Below are 14,233 nucleotides of genomic sequence, written 5' to 3'. Positions count from 1 at the left end.
GTAGGGCCGGAGTGCACAGACCCTCCCCAGGCAGAGCTCTGGGCTGCGTCTCCTGTCTCCTCGCCACGGAAGGAGGCCCTGGGGCTGTCCCACAGCTCAGCCTTCTCCACTGAAGGGGGAGGCGCCGCCTGTCCTCGGCCAACACCATGCTCTCGGAGGCTGCGCAACGCGCACGAGGCTCCCGGGGAAAGCGCCGCATCTCTCACGGGCGCACTGGCCTGGCTCCCCACCAGGCAGGACAGGTCCCCCAGCACATGCTTATGCACCCAAGTTTGGCGGCCTGCCAGCCTGCCTGACAGTGACAGCTACTGGGACAGGGACTAAATACAGTCACACCGAACCCGCCCACCAATTCTTAACGTTGTGAAAAGCAGAAAACCCAAATGTAACTGTTTCCTGATGTGCAGCCACAATTAGAAACAATTCTTTTCTTGAAAAGCTGATTCTGACCAAGCTCTCAGAGGAACTACCAGTTTGCAAGAAACAGAGAAGGGAGCGCACGTGCAATCAGAGTGTGAAGAGGCAGCCAACCACATCCTGAAGGTGGAGGCGTCCCCCGAATGCACAGAGAGGCAGCAGAGGGGGGGCCCCGGCCAGGAGAGGCCCGAGTGGCGGCACAGCTGCAGGCCCCTGGCAAAGAGGGGTCCGGCCGTTGGGCAGCCTTCAGGGTGATCAGCCAAAGCTCCGGTGTCGGCAAGTCTGCGGGGCAGCGCCCCTGACTGCCCGGGAGCTCGGCGCCCTGCACGCTCCGCCGAAGGACGACGCACGGACTGCAGACTCACGGCTCCGCGTCGGTGGCACGGCAGGGGCGCGTGCTGGGAACCTCCCGGGAAGCCCCTCGTTCTTTGTTTCTAGAATAAGTCTTCTCAGTTCACTGGTATGCTAACAAGGAGCAAAGTTTACAGGCTTAGCTTTAGCATCCATTTTTCTGTGAGATGGCCAGAAGTTTAGAAGCGAAGATTAGAAGAGGAAGGAATAAACTCAAGGAATCTTAAGAGAATAATTAGGTTGTGAATACAGTCTGAGTCTGATGGAATTCAGCATTAAGTAAATTTTATCAAAGTAATTTAAAAAAAGAAATTTCATTAATTTTTAGAGAGAGGGGAAGGGAGGGAGAAAGAGAGGGAGGGAAACATAGATCAGCCTGCAACCCAGGCCTGTGCCCTGACTGGGAATTGAACCGGCGACCTTTGGGTCCACAGGCCGGCGCTCAGTCCACTGAGCCGCACCAGCCAGGGCTAAAATGAATTTTAATCACTTGGAGTGTAAGACCCGAATGTGCTATCCAGTGCACTCCAGTGTTTAAAAGCACACTCTCCCCCACCTACGTTATAATCAAGCACTTACTTTCAAGGGACATCTTAGGGTTTTCAAGCTTTTTTCTGAGAACAGAATCGATGAGAACTCGGAGCTGCTTGAAAATGACGGCGATCTTCACGGGGGCCTGTGGGGAGAAGACGGGGTGTGGGCGAGGCCCGCGTGGGCACACGACTGTGCGCGAGCAGACCAAGGCAAGGGCGCGCCCTGACGCTACTACAGAACAGAGCAGGTCACTTCCTGCAGCTCAGCTGGGCAAGCCTCAGTTTCCTTAGTAAGAATCCATACATCTGACGAAGGTTTTAAAAACAGCGTTAATGGGGTGTAATTTACACCCACAGAAAAGCTCTCATTGTTGAGGGTGCAGTGATTCCTCGTGAACCGACACGGCTGTGCAGTCAGTGAGAGGACATTTCTGCCACGCCAGCATCTCTGCAAAACCACATTGAAACCCTCTCCCCCTCCCCGCCTCGGACAAACGGCTGTCCTGGCCCCTTGGAGACCGGGTCGGGTCTGCCCAGCGCCCGCCGCTCAGAGCCGGGCCTCCCTGCCGCCCGCAGCCGTGGGCCTGGCTTCCCCGAGAGCGACAGCGGGTCGCGGTGGCCGAGCAGGAGGCTGAGGACCAGCCGGCTCTGGGCTTAAGTCTGGTGCCACCACTCGCGACCCGTGTCAGCCAGGGAAGTCCCTTGCCTGCTCACTGCACGCACCTGCCTCACCTACAGAAAGGAGCTAACGGTGCTCGGGCACTAGATCTGGGCACTAGATCTGGGCGCGTCAGGTCGCGCTCACTGCTGAAGCACACACACAACCCGTGGCAAGCGATGACTGTCACTGAAGGCAAGCGCAGCCCGGGGCAGCAATAGCATCTGGTTTCCAAAGTTCAAGATTTAACACCAGAGATGCAAGAATAATAACCTAAGTCAGATTACAGGAAAAGTTTTGCAAATGCCAAAAAAAATGTTAAAAAATCGACCTCAGTGCCACTGGGAGCGGAATTTTAATGAACGCAGTGAGGTCAGCTGAAGTGTGTACCTGGAAATAGATCCAGCCGTCGACAGAGAGAAGACGCTCCCGGTGCTGAACTTCGATATCCCCTCCGAAGAGCAGAACTGGAAAAGGGGTTATCAGGGTCGTTTCCCTCAAATACACTCTGGCGTACCTCACCTGCGCGGGAAGGAAGGGGAAACTTCACACCTGACGGTAACAGGGGTCCGTCCGGCCCACCCACCACCTGTGCCCGCTCTGAGCTCTGCAAGGCTGCGCGCTGTACCCCTGCCGCGCGTCACGTGCCAGCTGCACCATCAGCACGGTCACCCCCTGCGTGTTTACGCTCTTCAAAGACACCGTAACATTCATGGAAAACCTGAGTCATGCGGGGGCGGGGGGGGCAAAAGGAGGGGCACGGCTGTGAGCACGCGGGACACAGAGCGCATTCTCGCATTGTTACTTATTATCGTATCAATTCCCATACGAACTCCTCTAAGCCTGCTTTGCCCCTCCCTATGTACCTTGAACATAAATGGAACTATCAACAAGCAACTTCACAGAGCTAACGCTGTCACCTAATTAATGCCAACGTAAAACCATGATTAAGTGTCGAAGCTTCTGGCTTCTGGGCTGATGTTCAGCCACGGCCGCGAGTAATTTCTCATGCCGTACATTCCTGCGTGATGACATGTCGGGCCTGAAATGATGGGTCCTTGTTGCTTTAACCAGCTGATGCAGGAGACTGGTTTGGTTCCGATCAATAAACACTGGGTAGTAAATCATCTTAAGGTTGCACTGGGCCTGCAACTGCCACCACGTGACACTCAGCTCTCCCATAAGCTGCTCAGGAAATGCGGCTGGGAGGTGTCTTTCCCTCCGAGACAGGGCCCTGCAGTGACGCCCCAGGGGGCTGCACACTACCAAACACCACCTCTTTGCTACACTTCTGATTTCACGTACAAAAGATGGTGACGGTCCTCGCAGAACCCTGATTTTCCTTTCATTCAGGATGAGGACTTCTTTTCCATGGAGACGAGGGCAGAAACGATGGCCCGCCCTGAGGGCGCAGGCGCACGGCCGCTGGGCGCCTCGCCTGTGACGCTGAGCCCTCGCACGACGCCAAGGGCTGGAGCTGAGGGGCGAGCACTCACCTTCTCCTGGTACAGGAGCCACCCGTGGGTCTGCAGGTCGCGGTTCACCGAGGATGGGTGCACCTGCGCTTTGCCTTGGGCCGTCTCCACCACGCAGGCCAGCTTCTCTGTGACATCGACCGACCTGGTGCAGACGATCTTCCCCACGTTGTCCCAGAGCCCGGCGGCCAGGACAGCTTTCAGGAGGGCGATCTCTTGGAAGGAAAGGGCCTTGGAGGCCCCGGCACCGTCCCAGCCGCCAGGAGCCGGGGATGACGCGAATCCCGCCGCCGTCACCAGCTTCACTAACTCCTGCTTCACGTCCTATGTGGGTGGGTGTGGAAGGGAGACCGAGGTACAGAAACTGCCACACGGCCTCGCGCCTTACGTCACGGCTCCCTATCAGAACCGGGGAGACGCCATACGACCCTCCGGGTTACGTCCACTGCGGCCCACGTTAAATTCAGGAGAAAAAAGACACTGGCAGGGCCAGGATGAAGGAGTCACCCGGTGGCAGTCCTGGTCCGAGGCCCGCGCCAGCGAGGACGGCACGAGGGCAGGACTGGGCTTACGGCAGCATCTTGACCCTGGGCCGCATGCCCCTTGTCCCTGGGTCTCTGGGAGCCTCACCTTAATTTCCTACAGAACTTGCAGGAAGTTCACTGGTAGCAACTTCATTTCATCTAAAAGTGTCACCTACGTAAAAGGGGCCAAGCACCTGTTGATGGAAGATGGTCTCACTCTGGGCGGTGGGCGCATGAGGCAGTACACAGATGACGTGTCGCGGAGCTGTATGCGTGAAACCTGCGTGCCCCCATTAACCACTGTCTCCCCCACGCAATAAAGAAAGCTAAGCTGTTGCCTAGAATCTCCTTCTCCTTCAGCAGGGCCAACGGCTCAGCCTCCACGGGAAGGACGAGCACTTGGCAAAGCCAGCAGGATACAAGTGATGGCACAGTGGCGCTCACATTTAGGGTTTCCTTTAGGGTTCCAGTTCGGGGCTTAAGGGACTTGGGTCCCAGGCGAGGAAAGACTCGCAGATGCTGCTGGAAGGCCCCGGCTGGGGAAGAGACGGACAGCCGTGCAGGGCAGGGAGGCGAAGAACCGGCTCTGGGACGGAAGGTGAGCGGCACCTCGCAGGCTGGGAGTGGGGCACAGACAGCTCCGCAGCCGAGGCCCGCTCAGTGGCCCAGAGGTGGCATTTCCTCCATTCACCCCCTTATCTGCTTCAAGAAGGACACGACTGACCCCCCTTAGCGGAGCCCCTGCTGTCGTCCCAGCAGTTACATTAAGTCGCAGGAGGTGAGGGGCCACGTCACACGGGAACACGGTGTTCGTGACCCTTTTAACACAGGACCCAGGAAGAGGACCGAGGTGAGACACAGCTCCTCAGACACACTCGCATTGCCTGACTGTCCTCAGCACCCCTCCCCACGCACAGGAGCCACAGGACGAGCGTCTGCGGGGCGCCAGGCTCTCCCCCACCCATCCCTCCAGTGCACCTGGACTCTGGCCTCCGCAGAGAGGTCTGGTCCCAGCAGCAGCCAAGGCCTGAGTGGCAGACGGGGTCATCGGTTTCTGCCCAGGGGCAGGGTTATGGGCCTGGGCCCAGCCCCCACAGGGCACAGGGTGCCCGGGGCCTCTCCACGGTCACCTCCCCACACTGCAGCCAAGGAACCGGCTGACGCAGGCGTGAGTGCAATGGAAGCCCCGCAAAAGCCATCAGAGCTCTTAGGAAAAAGGGCTGATTCCAAGCCTGGAGCACAAACTGCCACGGCAGCCTGAACACACCGCCATTCCCAAACAAGGGAGCTGCCCGACTGCCCGGGTGTGTGGAAGGCCCTAAGTTAGGCGGCCGTCCTCAGACTCACCTCCAGCGTCAGCAGCGCTGTCCTGTTGAGAAAGTGCCTCCGGCAATAAGCTACTTCAGACCGACAGCCTCCTTCCTGGCGCGCTTTCTTCCACCTACGGGAACAAAACGGCCCAGGTTCCACGCGTCCTCGGCGAGGTCACTGCTTCAGAGGCCCCAGCCATGTGCGCTTCAGTGACAGTCACTTAAAAAGGTGTTGCTGGTAGGAGCTACCAACTGTATTTAAGAATTTCAACCACAACACACATTTTTTGTCTGTTTCTGCATGGCATTAAATCAACTTCACATACAAGGCAATACACATGTAATAACACAAAGTACATTGTTAAGTTTTCGAAAGGACTATAAAACTATCAATCTGTAAAATAATTAATTACACCTTGAAAGATGCTGTAAGTAAAAGTAAGTTTGAATCTTAGTTATGAATTTAAATCTATTAATGAAGGTCAAAGATAAATTTTTAAAAAGTAAACCACCCAGGCGCGACCCTCCCGTGGTGACTTCTTTACCCTCGGTACGCATTGTAGATGGTCAGGTGGTCCGAGCTGGCCACAGCCAGAGCCGACTTGGCCAGATCTGCCTCCTCTGTGCGCCCCATCGGGGTGGTGAAAGGTGACTTCTCCGTCATGACGGCGGCCAGCGTCGCCTGCCCACGGAAACAAACAATCCACGGTTAAAGAGGGATACTCCGTAAAACCACACGCTCTGAAGTTGCGTGTTTCTTCAATGTTCTCACGCTCTACAATAGCAAACATACTTTCATTTTAATTACTTTTAGTTTCGTTTCATGGAATTTAAAAAATGCATCACTCTATTTCTGTACCATCTTTGTGAGATAGAAGGTGATAGCCCAGAACCAGACGGGCAGGAAACAGAGGGATTAGGGGTCGGTCCCAGTTAGAAGCAATCCCAGAACCATGGCTCAGGCATCTCGACCCCCAGCTGAACGTCACTGCCTGCCACACTCCTTATCTACAGGAAGGGCAGAGGCCGTTTACAGCTGCTCGAATGGAAAATAATACAGCAATTAATTAATAATAATACAAAAATAAACTGTTTCACATACTCACAACTGGAAACCCGCTTTTGCCCCATGCTGTACTTAAAATTTTTTAAAAATGCTTTTATTGTTGACATTATTACAGATGTCCCCATTGCCCCCACCTCTGCCCACCTCCATCCATCCCTGCCCCCCGCCCCCCTCCCCTCTGGCCATCCCCCTGCTGCAGAGTCCGTGGGTCACGCGTGGAGGGAGGCTCTGTGGCTGATCCCTTCCCTCCTGACGTCCAGTCCCTGCTCCCCTCTGACGGCTCCGTCTGTCCCGTGTGTCCGGGCCTCTGCTTCTGTTCCGTTCGGCAGTTTATTTTGTTCGTTAGAGCCCACGCAGGAGTGAAATCACGGGGTCTCTGGCTTTCTCTGACGGGCTCGATTCACTCAGCAGAATGCTCTCCAGGGCCCCGCGCGCTGTCGCAAAGGGCAGGAGCCCCTCCTCTGGGACGGCCGAGGAGCGTCCCACTGCGGACACGTCCCCAGCCTCGTCACCCACCCGCTGCTTCCAGCACTTGGTGGTTGTAGACAGCGCTGCTGGGAACACACGGCTGAGTCGGTCCTTTCGAACCTGCGCAGGGCTCTCGGGGTGCTGCTAGAAGTGGGATCCTGGGTTCATAAGGCAGTTCCAGGTTTAGTTTTTTTTTAAAGATTTTATGTATTGACTTTTACAGAAAGGAGAAGGGAGGGAGAAAGAGAGGGAGAGGAACATCCACAGGCTGCCTCTCACACGCCCCCAACTGGGGACCTGGTCCACATCCCAGGCCTGTGTCCTGCCCATGGGTCGAACCAGCGCCCCTTTGGTTCACAGGCCGGCGCTCAACCCATGGAGCCGCACCAGCCAGGGCCCCTTTACATTTTGTGAGGAAATTCCACATCATTTCCCACAGCGACCGCCCCAGTCTGCATTCCCACCAGCAGGGCACCAGGGCTCCCGTTTCTCCGCATCCGCACCAGCACTTGTTTGTTGATCTGTTGATGACGGCTGTTCTGACCGGTGTGAGGAGGCATCTCACTGTGGTTTAATTGCATCTCTGATTGTGGATGACGCTGAGCATCCCCTCATGCCTATGGGCCCTCTGTGTGTCCTGGAGAAGGGCCTGCCCAGGGCCCTGGCCTCTGTTTAACTGGACTGTCTGCCTTCCTGGTGCTGAGCTGTGGGGGCCCCTCCTGCATTTTGGAGGTGAACCCCCACCGGATGTGTCGTTGGCCAGCAGGCGCTCCCACTCAGTGGGCTCCCTTATTGTGCTGGGGGCGGATTCTCCTCCCGACCCCCCGCTGTGGCTATAGCTTTTCAGATCAGCCCCCGTGGCAGAGGTTCCTTCTGGACGCGACATGATTCTGGTGAGCGCCCACCTCTAACACCAGAGCAGAAGGGACCAGAGAAGTCACGCGCTCCCTGTCATGTCTCCGGACGGCTTGGCTGGCGGTCCCAGGAGAGGCCGCAGCTTGGTGGCGCTGGGAGGCTGGCGTGGCCGGGCTGACGGCCCCCCAGAGGCATGAAACGCGTTACGTCCGAGATCATGGGAGGAGCCGAGCTGCCGGGACTTGCTGGCATTTAGGGATTCTAACCTCTACAGCAGGACCAGCTGCAGCTGAATTAAAGCCCAGAGACGGGAACGAGGAAAGCGTTTGAATCTGCACAGGGATGGCTATGGGGTTCAGAGCTCCCGAAGAATCGTCTACTACAGGGATTTTCAACCCAGGCGCCGCCAGAACAGATAGAACACGCATCACCTGCGTGTTCAGTCGGCAGCACTGACCTCTCCTCCCCAGACTGTCGTGTAAAAGAACGGCAACAGCCAACACAACAGCCGTCCAGTGTGACTCCATGAAAACGATCCCTACTTTTTGTCAGACCAGCACAGGCACGTTTCTGGCGTGCTGCGGAGCGTCAGTAGTGAGCTCACGCGCCCTGAGACGACGATGGCTGAAATCGCTGGCCTGCCACACACTCAGTGAAACCAGCACTCAGGCGCGGCTCTACAGACGTCTGGACAAGCCACGCCCACGCACGGCAGCCCTGCGGGCCAGCAAGTGAACGGAGGACGCACTTTCTTGCGTATAAAGCTAAACATTAGAAGCTTCTCACTAAGCATTCAGACCTGCAGCATGTTAATGTTAGTACGGGCATTCTCTTTGGTTAAAAAATTAAATTAAAAGTTAGCAAGTATTTCCACACTTAGCAATTTCTCAGCCACGGTGAGACTTCGGGCCCTTACCGCTGGCTCCAGGCAGCCGAACACGGCCCCGAAAATGAGCATCTTGCCAACCTTGACGTTCACAGGCAGAGCTGCGAGGTGCTGGCCCAGGGGAGTCAGTCTGGGCTCCGTCAGTTCACAGGCTCCGATCTTGCGGAGCAAATGCATGGCGTTGCTGATCACTTGAGGCTGGGGAGGGTCTAAGGCCCTGGAGAGGAAATCTTCCGGAGAACCGAGGCTGCACTTCTGCAGGGGGAGAGAGTGACGGAGTCAGCGCTGTCCCCAGAGAAGGCCGGCGGGGCTCTGTGCAGGGAGGACGGGCATCTGAGCGAGGACACCCCCCCCCTCCTTATGCCTGGCAGCGTGTGCCCGTGTGTTGTGTGCTAAGGGGGTGGGCGTGGGAGTGAGACCTTGCCGTCAGCAGTTTTGGTTTCTTCACTCCTCTTTTTATGGTAAAAATCTAAGAATAAAGGAGGTCACAGACCGCTCAGACTGGGAAGCCCGCGGTTTGCTCAGGGCCTCTGCGGCTCCCTCGGGCCAGGGGCCTCTCTTCTGCACAGCGCTGAGCAGCACCTCGGACTCCCTGCCCGAGACGCCCCCGCATGGCCTCCGTCGTCCCCGGAAAGTGCGTGCAGACAGGGGCCCCTGTCTCCCCATGAGGACCAGCGCCCACACAGGAGGCCGCATTTACCCCGAGCAGCCTGAGTGCCCGGGGCGGACGGAAGCCCTGTGCGAGCGGCCGCTCACACACAGTGACCAGAGGGACCGCCCGCCCGTCAGAGCAGCACGGGCGGGGAAGGTTAGGTCTGCATCGATTTTCTAGAAAGGGCTGAGGAAGAACAAGTTCATCTGCACCCCAGAGGGATTACCATAATATGGAGACACAGTTCCTCCAAAGGCACACGTAGGATTTCAGGGACAGAATAGTCCATAAAGCCTTCAAATCTGAAAGAGAAAATAACGGCAAACACTGCTCACGCCCTCGCCACCACGCCACACTGACCCGCGGGCCTGACTCCCAGCGCTGGGCCACACCGCTCTCGTGTCCGTCCCGGAGCAGACCCCGTGGTGCGCCCACCCGCTCTGCCCTCACGCCCGGCGCTGGCCCCGCGCCCACGCACCTCTCTCGCGTGTACATGCGGAAGCAGACCCCGTCGCGGACCCGCCCGGCACGGCCCTGACGCTGCAGGGCGCTCGCCTTGCTGACAAACGTCTCGACCAAGGAGCTCATCTGACTGCTCTCGTGGAACCTGAGAAGGGGGTGAGGAAACGTGTGGCAGCGCGGCGTACGGCGGCTGCGGGCAGGCTGGCGCGCCGAGCCCCTGGAAGTCAGGCGAGGTCAGACTGGAGAAGCCCGTTGTTGCTGGGACCCGCCTGCCCCGCCACGCGCCGCAGTCACGGAACGCAGCGAGCGCCGCGCCCGAACCTCCCGTCGCCCCGCTGGAAGCGCCCGGCTCACTCGGCCTTCCCCACACCGACTGGCCCTGGCAGTGTTCTGATTTTAGGGGAGAGTCTGTCAGTGATGGGACAGGACCCTTCGAAGGAGCTGTGAGACGTGCCGCTGTGAACACTGTGAGTCACCACGCTTTCCACAGGACACAGCTACACCCTGAACATGCTTCCTCTAGGGACGATGGTCACAGTCAAGCGTTTGCTGTGTGCTGGGCAGTCACACTCAGCTCCTAACAGTGCTCAAGTCTCCCCAAACTGGGGGTGGTGCCTACAGATGACCAGAGCCTGCGGAGGTGACCGCGTCGGTTATACAACACGAACACTGAAACAGTCACCAAGCAGAGACCTCCCTGACGAGGGCTCAGCTGAGCTTCCCCACGGGGGCAGCTACTGTACGCGGCTCTTCCAATCACGGCATTTTCATTTTCCCCACTTACACGTGCAGAGATCAATGACTATCGCAGGTCATTACATTGTATTACTTGCTCAAGATTGTAGAGCAAAGATTTAAATCTAATTGTAACTTCAAAACCCATACTTCTAAAAATAATCTAACAAGTAACGCTTTTGTAGAACAACGCACAGTGTCTCACAAACCGACACGCTTACGAACCTGCGTTCTGAAAACTCCCTCAGGGAGCGCTGCTCTAGAAGAGGCCGTACACTGGTTACTGATGGGACCTTTTAAACTTTCCTCCAGTTTTGCTTTGGGCAGAATTAGGATATGTGAAAATGTCCTTCTCTGATTCTGTCACTTCTCCTGAGAATTCAAGAGCCCCCACTCTAAGGTTAAAATGTTTTGATTTGGGACCGTCAAACTTACTTGTTTTCTTTGGTTCTCCCGGTGTCGACCACGAACACCACATCTGGGATGGTGACGCCCGTCTCTGCGATGTTCGTTGCGAGGACGATCTGAAGGGAAAGGGCCGAAACATCTGGTTAACAACTTTTCACAACATGCTATTAGCAGCTGAGTCGGTGACTCTAACATGGGGATTCCAGCCCTGGCCGCGCGGCCCAGCGCTCGGGCGTCCTCCCACAAACTGAAAGGTCGTGGGCTGGACCCCAGTCAGGATACATCTGGGTTAGGGGTTTGGTCTGCGGCTGGGACGCCTACGCAAGGTAATCAATCGATGTTCCTCCCTCACAGGGATGTTCCTGTCCCTCGCTCTCTAAAATCAACAAGCATGTCCTCAGGCAAGGATAAAAAAAAGTGCACTCCACTTTGTTTACAGAAGCCCGGCCCGTCTGTTACTGCTGCGCAACCCTAATTGGCTCTGGTGTCAGCACCTCTGCCTGCTAACGGGAGTTACAGGCTCCACTCCAACAAGGCACCACTTCCTTTAACCTCGTCCGTCAGCGAGTGAGCTGGGTGGGGCGGGGAACCGGGTCCAGGAGCTGCCCCGAATGGATGGGTTCCCAACGGCTCTGGGGACCCCCCGGGCCCTGAGGCTGCGCCCCCTTGAAAGAGGGAGCAGTGAGGCGGATGGGCGTGCCCAGGGCCACAGGCAGGGCAGCCGCTCAGGCCGGGGCCCCGTCTGGGAGCTGAGTCCCTGTGGCTCCCTTGCAGCGCCTTCTGTCCCTTCTGACAGAGGGTTCCAAGCCGGAGAAACTCCCTTGGGCAAGTATGTCTTCACTCAGAAACCGGACCGAGGACACAACGAAAATGCTGAGATTCCCCCCAACTTGATGGTCTGTGTGTTACAGAGAAAAAAACTCAGGGCTGAATAGCTGGGAGGCAACGAAGAGCCCTGTCTGGGCTCCAGCAGCTCCTGACACCCAACACCCTTAACGAAGCCTTCCTGGGGGCAAGCAGTGATTTTTCTTTCACAAGCAACCGTGTTTTTCAACGACCATTCCTCCTAAAAATCTGGTCCCTTTAGTCACACCGGAACATCCCAGTGCTTCAGTCAGGTGTACGCGGTGCCCCTGCGGCCGCCACGAGGCCCCTCCTGTCCGGGGCCGCCGTGGCCGGGCAGAACCGTAGCTTTCCTGCCGCCTCCTCAGGGGGACCCCACGCCCATGCTGGGCTGCACTCACCTTCCTGACCCCCGGCGGGGGAAGCGTGAACGCTGCAGCTTGATCTTGGGTGGAAAGAACAGAATGCAGAGCTATCACTCTGTATCTGAAAGTTAAAACCATAGTTCTTAGAGTTTCTCTTTACAAGACACTGCAAAGAATAACAATATGTATCTGCAAATAGAAGGCAACTTGAACATTTTTTATGATGAAAATTTTTAAACCCACACAAAAACCCTGATAACAGTACGATGAAACTCTATACTCATCAAAGAGAAAAGGGTTTAATATGCGTAAGTTACATGGAATACAGGGTTTACAGAATGTTTACGACGCTCTGATGCTGACGTGAAATGCACGATAGCAGCAGTAAATGGTGACAAAGCAGATGCACTGCCACCCAGTGCGTGTGGGTTTGTACATCCAGCGTGCTGGGCAGGGCTGTCACCATCCTGTCTCACCCACAGGAGTCCCTCTGCTGCATCACATTAACAAACGTAACAGCCCCGGCTGGCGTGGCTCAGTGGACTGAGTGCCGGCCTGCAAACCCAAAGGTCACGGGTTCGAGTCCCAGTCAGGGAGTGCAAGAGGCAACCCATAGGTGTCCTTCTCTCATGTTGATGTTTCTCTCCCTCTCTTTTTCCCTCCCTTCTTTCTCTGAAAATAAATAACGTCTTTAAAAAAATAAAATAAGAACAAATGCAGAAATCATACTTAAAACTTTTAGTAGATAAAATATTGTAATAGAAATGTTACGACAAAAACAAACTTGCTTCCCAAGGACAAAAGTGGGCCTGGTTGGTGTGGCTGAATGGATTGAGCACCAGCCTGAGAAATGAAAGGTCGCTGGCTCCATTCCCAGTCAGGGCACATACTGGGTTGCAGACCAGGTTCCCAGTTGGGGGCGTGTGAGAGGCGACTGATCGATGTGTTTCTCATACACAGATGTTTATTTCCCCCTCTTCCTCCTCCCCCTCCCCTCTCTAAAAAGAAATAAGATCTTTTTTTTTAAAGCGTTCATGTATGAAACCTTTTCCTGTTTTAACACCACCAGGAATATAGTAAGATCTGTAGTCACCGTTCAGAAGAAAACCTTCTGTCAGTCGACAGGAGATCGTAGAGCTGCTGGATATGAGCGAGGCCGGGTAAAAAGACCAGAACTGCTCCTTCAATGTTTCTGAACTGGGGGCTTCTCTCTGCAACGTCAGAAAGGAAGTGCTGCTCAAAGGAGCAGGAGCAGGACGCGCGCACCCGGCACCCACGGAACCCCTCCCGCTCGCAGAGAGGCTCGCACGTGAGACCTCGGCACGCACCTAGGTAGGCGAGAAGCTCCAGGAGCAGGTCGAGGTTGATTTTATGGGGGTTCATGTAGAGAAGGGCGTGCTGAGTGCGGCTGCTGTACTTCTGGTAAAAGGGGTTTAATTCGGCACCTGCTTCAGGCAGGACCGGGATGTATTCCTAACGGAGACACAGTCGGAACAAGATAAAACCGAACAGACCAGTAAGTACTTTTATAAGACAAAGGCGGGAAGAGATCTGCACTTTTCTCCTCGTCACCATCGTTACTTTGTTAAAATACGGCAAGAGCACCATTTCCAGCAGAGGAAGCAGAATGAAACCTCCTCTCCCCCGTCACTGAATTTCACGCGGCCCCTGGCATGAACGTGCTGAGTCCAAGACCCGAGGAGAGGGAGGGAGCGCCGCCGGCTCGCCCCGCAGCAGCCGGGCCCGGACATGCCCCGCACCTCCCGAGGGGCCTGCACCTGCCTCGCCCTTCCCAGACCTCACTTTGCTGGCCGGGTCCCCCTCATCTCTCGAATACCTCTGATTTCCTGAAGTCTTGCTTTAGTCTCTAACTTCTACCTCTGAAGTTTCAGGGACAGATTTCAGTTTTCTGCCTTCTGGCTTTACCCGCTTGCTTAAAGGGTAGAGGAGCTGTGTGCTCACATCGGGCTGGATCCGTGCATGAAAGGAAGCACCACGGCACAATGAAAGCATTGCGACACCTCCGACAGCACACTGGAGACTCTCGGGGCGCCGCGCCCCAGAGCCGAGGGGGCACACGCTGGACAGGGTGCCGAGAGAGCCGCTGGCACGGCTCTGGCGCCTGCCTCCTGTGGACCTCCTGGAGCTCTGCTAACGCAGAGGACGTCATGACAAACCTGCTCCTCCACCCCCAGTCACAATACCTCTTGTTTTGATGGCTCTTG

The 14,233-nt window shown here is 56.1% G+C and overlaps 1 protein-coding gene across 1 annotated transcript in view; it reads right to left on the bottom strand.

Annotated features, from left to right (window-relative positions):
• Positions 1-1,324: 1,324 nt before the first annotated feature.
• DHX29 (DExH-box helicase 29) overlaps positions 1,325-14,233 on the bottom strand; it is a 33,973-nt gene continuing 21,064 nt past the window's right edge. Inside the window, exons 15-26 of the mRNA XM_090278844.1 lie at positions 13,337-13,481; positions 13,102-13,219; positions 12,045-12,129; positions 10,828-10,916; positions 9,674-9,802; positions 9,422-9,497; positions 8,574-8,798; positions 5,814-5,950; positions 5,306-5,399; positions 3,456-3,758; positions 2,350-2,481; positions 1,325-1,444 (exon numbers count right to left, since the gene is read on the bottom strand). Of these exons, the coding sequence (XP_090134970.1) occupies positions 1,325-1,444; positions 2,350-2,481; positions 3,456-3,758; positions 5,306-5,399; positions 5,814-5,950; positions 8,574-8,798; positions 9,422-9,497; positions 9,674-9,802; positions 10,828-10,916; positions 12,045-12,129; positions 13,102-13,219; positions 13,337-13,481 (1,653 nt within the window). The remainder of the gene's footprint in view (positions 1,445-2,349; positions 2,482-3,455; positions 3,759-5,305; positions 5,400-5,813; positions 5,951-8,573; positions 8,799-9,421; positions 9,498-9,673; positions 9,803-10,827; positions 10,917-12,044; positions 12,130-13,101; positions 13,220-13,336; positions 13,482-14,233) is intronic.

Source organism: Furipterus horrens, unplaced genomic scaffold (assembly GCF_987537825.1).
Source record: "Furipterus horrens unplaced genomic scaffold, mFurHor1.1.pri manual_scaffold_5, whole genome shotgun sequence".
Taxonomy (NCBI): domain Eukaryota; kingdom Metazoa; phylum Chordata; class Mammalia; order Chiroptera; family Furipteridae; genus Furipterus; species Furipterus horrens.
The sequence above is the reverse complement of the archived record's forward strand: the minus strand, read 5'-3'. Positions and strand labels throughout refer to the sequence as shown.